Source organism: Gigantopelta aegis, unplaced genomic scaffold (genome assembly GCF_016097555.1).
Source record: "Gigantopelta aegis isolate Gae_Host unplaced genomic scaffold, Gae_host_genome ctg8026_pilon_pilon, whole genome shotgun sequence".
In the NCBI taxonomy this organism is placed as follows: Eukaryota; Metazoa; Mollusca; class Gastropoda; order Neomphalida; family Peltospiridae; genus Gigantopelta; species Gigantopelta aegis.
Window position 1 is genome coordinate 1 of NW_024536249.1, and position 9,812 is coordinate 9,812.

The window sequence follows — 9,812 nt, forward strand, 5'->3', positions numbered from 1 at the left end:
TCAGTTGACTTAAATCTTTAGGAACCGGAATATCATCAATTTCTGAAGGGTCTTTTATGTATAATGGCTGCTTTTTGTCCTGTTCACAGATGCGAGCCACTAACATCCAACCAAAAGTTGTCTTTCCTGATCCGGGACTCCCAATCAAGGACACGATGCCAAGGTCTTGTAACTTTTTCTCAGCTTCATTGTATGCTGCAATCTGAATGAAGCCTTTTGGATTAAAGTTCTTCAACATATGTGATGATGAATCTGTAAAAAATAAACGTGTACCAATATAATATTACTGATCACTGGCATGAATGAAATAACAAAACTTGCTGTTGAATAAAGAAATAAACCCAAATATATTATTGACTAATAACTGTCTTTAGTACTTATTTATTTTAAGATAAACCAAATTGTGTGCAATCTCTAGGCGAGAATGGAACCCTGTTTCTCACAAGAGCCATGTCACATAACAGATTCTCCAACTTTATAGCCGTGCTCGCATCGAACATACATCCATTCATTTATTTTAAAGTAAGTTCCTCCACCTCAGTGTGAGCACTGTCAGTGTACTCTGATGGAACACCACATTTTGGTGGAGTGCCATCGATCTCAAAGAAACAAGAAAAGATATATATTTGGACAATGAAATGTGATGGAATTATTTAGATTCCATCTATAACTACTATTACAATATTTACGTAATACTGACGTTTATTCTAAATTTTAATATTATCTATCTGTGATATTTGTATATTTTTGCACAGCTCTCTACACTGTGTTTTAATCTAACTGTTGATTTTTTTATATTGATGTGGTTCATCATTTAATGCTTACATTTACCATAGTTTGACACCCAGTAGCCGATGTATTTTTCGTGTTGTGGTGTTTTTAAACATTCATTCAGTCAGTCAGTCATTCAGTCATTCATTCAGTCAGTCAGTCAGTCAGACAGTCATTCCAACGTTACAGCATTCACGTTATACAGTAACATGACTACAATATGTCAGACCGGCCTCGGTGGCGTCGTGGTAGGCCATCGTTCTACAGGCTGGTAGGTAGTGGGTTCGGATCCCAGTCGAGGCATGGGATTTTTAATCCAGATACCGACTCCAAACCCTGAGTGAGTACTCCACAAGGCTCAATGGGTAGGTGTAAACCACTTACACCGACCAGTGATCCATAACTGGTTCAACAAAGGCCATGGTTTGTGCTATCCTGCCTGTGGGAAGCGCAAATAAAAGATCCATTGCTGCCTGTCGTAAAAGAGTAGCCTATGTGGCGACAGCGGGTTTCCTCTAAAAAACAGTGTCAGAATGACCATATGTTTGACGTCCAATAGCCAATGATAATATAAAAAATCAATGTGCTCTAGTGGCGTCGTTAAATAAAACAAACTTTACTCTCTTTTTTAGAATATGTCAGATGGTAACAGTGTATACTTGTTAGGTTTTACAGAAATCTTAGCCTTTTTATCACAAAAAAAACCCCAGGTAACAGTAAATAGTTATAATTTTCCAGGCTTCGTGCTTATAAAACCTTTTCAATCTCAGGAGTGCAGAAATGGAAAATATTTAACTAGCCTGCCAGACCAGAACCAACTAAATTTTACTAGCCCGCCAGGATTTCTACTAGTCTGCCAGTCTATAGAACAATATATTATTAACAATATTATAGTAAAGATTGTCTTCACGTCAAATGAAATATACAGATAAATTGACAAAACATTATTAATAACACTTGGTAAGATATCAACATCACAAGTCAAACAAAGTAAAAGAGACAGATAGACCGTCGGGCTGGTAGTTGCATTTTTAAATCGTCTGTAAAAAACATTACTAGCATTTGGCGAACGGGCGAGTACTTTCTGCAGCCCTGAAACTAATAAAGTCTCGAGTCTGGACTCTTAAAGGGACAGACCCTAGTTTTAATCCCTGAAAATTAACACTAAGTTTAGTTAGTCTACAAACCTGTAACACACTGGGATAAAGTTACAACTGAGTGCGACTTTGAAATGGTGAAATACCCTCTAAAAATAGACCAATTCTGGCTCTATAACAGGGACTTCTCAGACACCCGTACGTTTTAAAAAAAAATATGAGAAATGCATTTTGTGATATTAAAAACACCAGGATGACCAAAACACTTCAAATGTACGGAAATGGATAATCTCAACAATAAAATCTAAGTAAAATATGATTTCAGTTATCAAAAAAGGACTCTAATAGTAAAACATATGCCTTAGTGTTTAAAAACTAGGGTATGTCCCTTTAAAAAATTGTGCTTATAAAACTTTAGAGTGTGGACTCAAAGACTAATAGTCTCGAGTCAATAAAGTTTGATGTGGGTAGCCATCTAGACTTTAACTTTGAGTCTGATCTATAATATGCCACAAAACATCATAATTAAGCAAAATTGCTTATCATTAAATATCAGGTTTCATAAATAATGCTCAAAGCAACACATGGCAAAACAGTTTTCCGTAATGTGAAACAAAATATACAACTGACACAATCCGTTAGGCCTACTTGCCACTTTACTCTTTTATAAAATAACCAGGATGCATTTGTGACGGTACATGCTCTTAATTTCTTTTCGCCTGTGGCGATATTAATTGTTTTAGAGGGCCGTGTGCAGTTCCAATATGCACTTAGCCCAGGTGGGCACTTTGTTACGTAATACCTTCACGCGACCGTGCATTCCAATATGCACTTAAGCCCAGGTGGCCAGTAGTTACGTAATACCTCCGCGAGTGCGGTTTTTACAACCGTGATTTTGGCGACTAGGCGTCATTAAGTCTGATAAATAGCTAGGGTTTTAGAGATATCGGGAGAAACATAGGAAGGCTTCCAGGGGGAACGTTAGTCCGTTTGGACTTGGTAATTATATATTTTCTGCTCTGTGTATAACCTTGATGTGATTGATGTGACTATAAATATTTTAATACTGTATTATACCAATATTATTTAGACGGTGCTGCCGGTCATCTGACGCAGTAAACTGTAGGCTCTCTGTCTAAATAATTGTTAAAGCTTAGCCAGTCATCCTAGAGGACCTAGGTAAACTGTAGGTTACTGTCTTTATTGTGATAGGTACCAGTATTAATTCTGTGTTACAAGGTTACTGAATGAGTAGTAAGGGTTAATTAAAAATTAACCAGTTAGGAATAGAGTTGTAATTCCTTTATTAATTAAGTTCCCCTGGCAGCGTTTCTCAATTATCACACGTGTGGGTGTTGTGTCACGGTGAAGTGATTAGCATATTGTGTAAACTAGACACCTAGAGATTAACTAATTAAGTGATCAGTTCTGGGTTGTTATTATTTGTTGTTGTTAATTAACTACTGCGGCTGTACATTTGTCAGCGTAGGTTAATACAGATTCCAAAGTGTATTGTGTTTTTGTTGTGTTTTCTAGTGAACTAAACGTGCTATATTATATATACTTTATATAAGATCTTATATCTGATCATACCTAGACGAGCCACCGGGTATAACTGCCTGTTACAGAGAGATCTAATAGATATACAGTTAGGAGAGATATTTGGACAATCGTGTTTCATTCAGTTACGGGTATTATAGGATCCCCGTGACAGCATTAATAATTATATCAAAATTAAAGAAATATGAATACATGTATGTTGTAATGAGTACGTGCCGGAATGTTCAGTTGACTCATTGCTTTTACGATTTCAGTTTATTTAAGTATTGTCTGTTATTTCTTTTACGTTCATCGGGGTATGAACAACAAAAACAATTCATCCGCAAACTGTGAGAATCGGCGAAGCCGTTCTCACATAAGTTTGCAGATGATTTTTGTTTTCATACCCAGATGAACGTAAAATAAATAACAAACAATACTTATGATTAAATTTGAAACATACTTACTAATAATAACTTTAAAAGATCACATTTTATTTTCAATTATTTTTAAAATTTGGGTTAAAACAATAACGCTCAGTAAGACAAATTACGAATATAAAATGCAGGTATGACGTTCCCTGATGACGTAATTTTTACGTTCATTGAATAATAAACAAAGTCCCGTTGCTACGGCTGGACCAATGGGATGACATTAAATTGTAATGAATATAACGGTAATTTAATTATTAAAAATCGTTTTAACATTATGGATAAATATTTCACTTTGCTGATGACATCATTTTGCTACTGAGAGTAAAGTGACAAGTTATATTATGTATAATGAACAATTTAAGACATAGACAGTAGTGGTAAAACTACCGTTTCTGGCCCAATTTGGCCCATTCACTTAACACGCGAGGGGTGTCACCCTCTCAGCGTCACCCTCCCAAGAGGGGATGGTGACGTCACTGCCCAGATGAATTTTAATTGGCTTACTAATGGCGATTTTAAAAACGGGGAAATCCCAACTAACCAGGAAGTTCCCTTCATATATTGAACAGGTTAACAAACAAAATAAACAAAGACAAACAATATCAAACTAAGTTGCTGCGTCGTCGACAAGAGTATTTTATTAGGTACAGCTTTCCTTAGCGCATAAATGTACAATGTACAGCCTTCACTGTGTTAAAATAGGCACAAGCCGGTATGCGCTGGTGTTGACGAATTAGGTCAAACGCGAAGGCGGTAACTAGTGTTGTGTGCGCGCGCTCGCGTGAGCGTGTGTGTGTATATATATATGTGTGTGTGTGTGTGTGTGTATTAAATTTTAAGTATATATTTGTGAGTATATAATATAAGTATATAATTACTAGACTCCTGAGTTTGCTGTTTACACTCAGAATGTAGACAGTATGCTATACTATCCAAATGCGATATGCTGAAACATAAAGAACTGCTGCTATCCACTGGCTGACCTACAAACATGACCCGAACTCGCGCTACCACAAAACAGTAGTCTGTGTATCTTATAAATTGTTTTTAACTTAGGGCTGTGTAATGACCTGAATATCCCTACACAGGTTTTAGGTATGGTGTCATAGTACTGACAGTTTTACAACATTCTGACTGTGCAAAGCTAGACCAACAGGTTCAATGCTGTGTACTCCAGTGAAGGGACACTTCTACAGTCAGAGAGAGTCAAAACACGCCCATACTCTGCAGCGGCCGAGTGGTGAATGATAGCCGAGAATGGACCAGTCCATCTATATTTTAGAAAAGGGGGGACGGGTTCTTTTTATTTTATTACAAGTGTTTCGTTCATATTAAATTATTATATTTAAAATAATTTCAGTATATGATGAATGTCAACAGACATACCATATGATAACAATAATGAGATGGACTCGTCTAGAGGGTATATAAACCGATAATTCACCCCATTTTGTATTACACAAAACTGACTCGAAAGAGAAAGGACGTCAAGTCATTTACTCGTAAGAAGAAGGACGCCAGTTTGTGAAAAAAGGTAGGTTTTATGAATTTGTCTTCTGTTTCAAAATTAATATCCCTTAAACATACTAATTATAAGCATCTATACTGAAATCGACTGTGACGTCATATCCGACTCTGTGAGACTGAATGGAGGTGTATGTTGTCTCATAGGGAGGTCATCCAGTATTCATCTCGATACATTTAAGTCATGGTAATGGAAAAGTGGCCCCGTCTCTTGACATGGGCCCAGCCCTCAATGTTCACACATGTCTCGAGATAGGAATGAGATAAACTGGCTCTACTCATTCAAGGGTATTTTCTCATAAGACGTGACTCAAATGTAAATGCTATCCTATAGTGCAATGACCAATATATTTATATAATCAGGTATTAATATAAAGCATGATGTGATATTTATAAGCATCAATACTGAAATCGACTGTGACGTCACGTCCGACTTTGTGAGACTGAATGGAGATGTAGATTGTCTTATGGGGAGGTCATTCAGTGTTCATCTCGATACATTTAAGTCACGGTAATGGAAAAGCTGCCAGTCTCTTGACATGGACCCAGCCCAAAATGTCCACACATGTCTCGGGATAGGAATGAGATAAGCTGGTTCTACTCATTCATGGGGTATTTTCTCATAAGACATGACATAAATATAATGCTATAGTACAACAGACACTATAGTATAATTATCCCATTTATATAAATAAAAATATATGTCTCGCATTTTGCTGCCAAAAGACAAATATGTGGTCCACTACCGCAACTTGAAATTCTACATCTCCTTGGGCATGAAGATGACTAAGATTCATCGCGTGATGGCCTTTAAACAACTGCCATGTCTGAAAGCTTACATAGAGTTCAACACAAAAAAAAGAAAGGCTGTCAAAAACGATTTTGAAAAAACCTTTTTTAAACTGATGAACAATTCAGTTTTTGGGAAAACCATGGAAAACTTAAGGAAGAGAGTGGATGTCAAGCTTATTAACAAGAAGAGAGCATGCAAATTGGTGGCCAAACCCAACTTCCATGCCTTCCACATCTTTAATGAAGATCTGGTGGCTGTCCACCTGTTAAAACACGGGCTGTATTTGAACAGACCAATCTACGTTGGATTCGCCATTCTAGATGTGTCTAAAATATCGATGTACAACTTCCATTATAACTACATCAAGGTGAAATATGAATCAAAATCCCAACTCCTCTTCACTGACACCGATTCATTGTGCTACAACATCCAAACAAAAGATATTTACCAAGATATGATGGAAGAACGACACCTATTTACACCTCTGACTATGACATTAGCCATCCACTTTACAATGCCACAAACAAGAAGGTCCTAGGTAAAATGAATTTGTTGGTCTGAAGTAAAAAATGTATTCTCTTGTCTACCAAAAGAAGAACAAACTGATGGAGAAGAAAACAGCCAAAGGAATAAAGAAAAGTGTCATTAAAAATCACACTAGGCACCAACACTATAAACAGTGTCTCTTTAATAAGGAGATCCACATGTCTCGCATGACACAGATCAGGAGCTATGGCCACCAACTGTACAACATCCAACTCAACAAACTGGGACTTTCCCCCTTCGATGACAAGAGGGATCTCCTTGAGGATGGTGTTACCAGTCTCAGTTATTGTCACTGGAGAATTATCCAGAATGCTTTGCAATAAAAACTATAAATAGGAGAAGAATCATCAACATGTATTCATTTGTGAATAGGTTGTCAAGCTGATAACATCATGGGGAAGAGCTACTGTCCTGAATGTGGGAAGTTGTTTACCAGAGAAGATAATATGAGGAGACATAGACAGACTTTCCACTCTCCTACTCCTCCTCATTTCCCTCCTCCTCCTCCTCATTTCCCTCTTCCTCCTCCTCCTCCTCATTTCCCTCCTCTTCCTCCTCAAGTGATACTACATCCTTTTACAATGATCGTGTCAGGGCCAACATCGTGTGGAAAAACATTCCTGGTGTACAAACTGTTGAGAGATGGGAACATCAACCCAACTCCCCAACGCATCGTGTGGCTCTACAGACATTGGCAGCCTCTGTATGACATTATCAAGACAACTGTAAGGGTCGAATTTGTCCAAGGCATACCTGATGACTTGGAAGCATTATTTGGATCCTAGATTCAGAAATCTCATTGTGTTGGATGACCTGATGTCTACAGTTGGCAAAGATTCTCGTATCACCGACCTGTTCACAGAAGGAAGTCACCACAGAAACTTATCCGCCATCGTCATCAACCAGAACCTCTATAACAGCAAGGACCCGACACAGAGGAGAAAGTGCCATTACCTGATGTTGTTCAACAACCCCATCGACAAGTAGCAAGTCATGACGTTGGCCCGACAGATGTATCCAGGACATACTGAAATGTTTATGCATCAGTATGAAGATGCCGTGAAAGAGCCATATGGTCACCTCTTTATCGATCTGAAGCCTATGACCCCTGCTGTAGAACGATTACAACCCGATGCTCAGGACAAAAGAAGTGAAATTCCTGACACTGGAGAAGAGGTGACAAATTCTATAAAAGGGGAGAACAGTCAAGTGATGTTTCATTCTTATTCAGACCTTCAAAGTGAGCAGACATGTGAAGAAGAGCTCCCCGAAATGCATGCTTGTGACGATTGTGGATTAGTGTTTCAGGATGTTCACGATCTGCAGAGACACGTGAAAACATGGTGTCCAGAAAATGGTGGGGAACCTCCTTCAAAAAGAACTAAATATGAAGAAAGGTATGACGACAGCCATGATGAGTGGGAAACAGCTGGACTAGAGTATCTGTGGCAGCTCATCTACAATTGTTATAAAGAGGAGATGGCTGAAGACCGTCAAAACTATTTGGACAAGGGAAGATCTGAACAATGGGTGGATCAAAAGATAGCCAAGTCAAGGGAGCAGACTTATATGAATACATTAGCTTATGCACTACTATTTACTCAGTGCTTTTCAGGATCCTTTCTGATAAAACCGATTCTAGCTTGAAACGAGAAAATGGAACGCCATACAGAGTATACTGCACTCAAAGAGAGAATTAAACCACTACTGAAGTCAGTAGCTGAGAAAGTTAGTTCTCACATTGACATACCAGATGAGGAATCAGAGTGTGAGGAAGAAGACTCTGACTATATAAAACGTCTCCTTTGTAAATAAGTATCACAATTGTTGACACCACTCAAGAGTTAGGACCATGTGGGAAGACTACTTGAAATACATTTATTATGATCCAACCAACCCAGCTAGTTTTTCTGGTTCAGATAAACTGTATAGATATGTCAGAAGAGCCGGGAAGTATGTCATCAGCAAAAACAATATCAGAAAATGGCTGCAAAGACAAGAAGCTTATAGTTTACAACGCCCAATCAGAAGAAAGTTTGACAGAAACAAGATTGTAGTTACTGGAATTGATGACCAGTGGTCAGCTGACCTCATGGACATGGTGAAATTTGCCAATTATAACAGAGGTTATACATTTGTGTTGGTGGTGATCGACGTGTTCTCCAAACACCTATGGTTGAGACCACTGAGAGATAAGAAAGGCCTGACAGTGTCTAGAGCTTTGGAAGATGTATTTCAAGAGGGGGGACAACCGAAACGAATTCGCACGGATCGAGTTCAGAGCTCGAGAGGTTCAGAGACTTCTTAAACAAAGGAACATCCAGCACCTACTCACCAACAACGAAACCAAAGCGGCTATGGCAGAAAGAGTTTTTAAAACCACCAAGACAAGGATATACCGGTACTTTACCTATAAACAGTCCTATGAGTACGTCGATCGTCTGCAGACTTTTGCCAACAGCTATAACTCCACCTATCATAGGACAATCGGTATGGCTCCAGACAAAGTCACTGCTGAGAAAGAAACCAACATTTGGTGGAAAATGTATTGGCCCAAGGAAGAAGTGAAAACAAAGAAGAAGCACTTCTGATTCAAGGTTGGAGATAAAGTGACTCACTCATCTGAGGAATGTATTCACTCGGGAATATGACGAGAAGTGGACAGGAGAAATCTTCACCATCAGCCACACCCTGTTACGCGGTGGACTACCTCTGTATCGAGTGAAGGACTACGATGGCGATGAAATCTTGGGAACCTTCTACCAGCCTGAACTCCAACAGATTGATGTGAAAGAAGACAATCTCTGGAAAGTCGAGAAGATTCTAAAGACAAGAGGACGTGGACCGAACAAAGAACACTATGTCAAGTGGTTGAATTGTCCCAAGAAATTTAATTCTTGGGTGAAGGCATCTGACGTTGAACACTTGTAAATGCTACAATAATTGTATAGAAGCATGCATAGAATTAGATCAATATATTGTAAGGGTGGGCGCATGATCCCCATGACCTGTGATCCACTCGTGATGAACATGGGGAAATAAATAGTGGAAATGTATTTTTGTCTTATGTTATTTATTAATAGCGTAATAGCCATCTTTTATGTTAAT

At 38.4% G+C, this 9,812-nt stretch overlaps 1 protein-coding gene across 1 annotated transcript; it reads left to right on the forward strand.

Annotated features, from left to right (window-relative positions):
* Nucleotides 1-9,061: 9,061 nt before the first annotated feature.
* Nucleotides 9,062-9,631, forward strand: LOC121366970 (the record flags this gene model as incomplete). Its single annotated transcript, XM_041491192.1, has 2 exons — nt 9,062-9,249; nt 9,389-9,631. Coding segments are annotated over exons 1-2 (431 nt in total), but the record flags the coding sequence as incomplete, so codon positions are not given.
* Between the last annotated feature and the right edge of the window lie 181 nt (nt 9,632-9,812).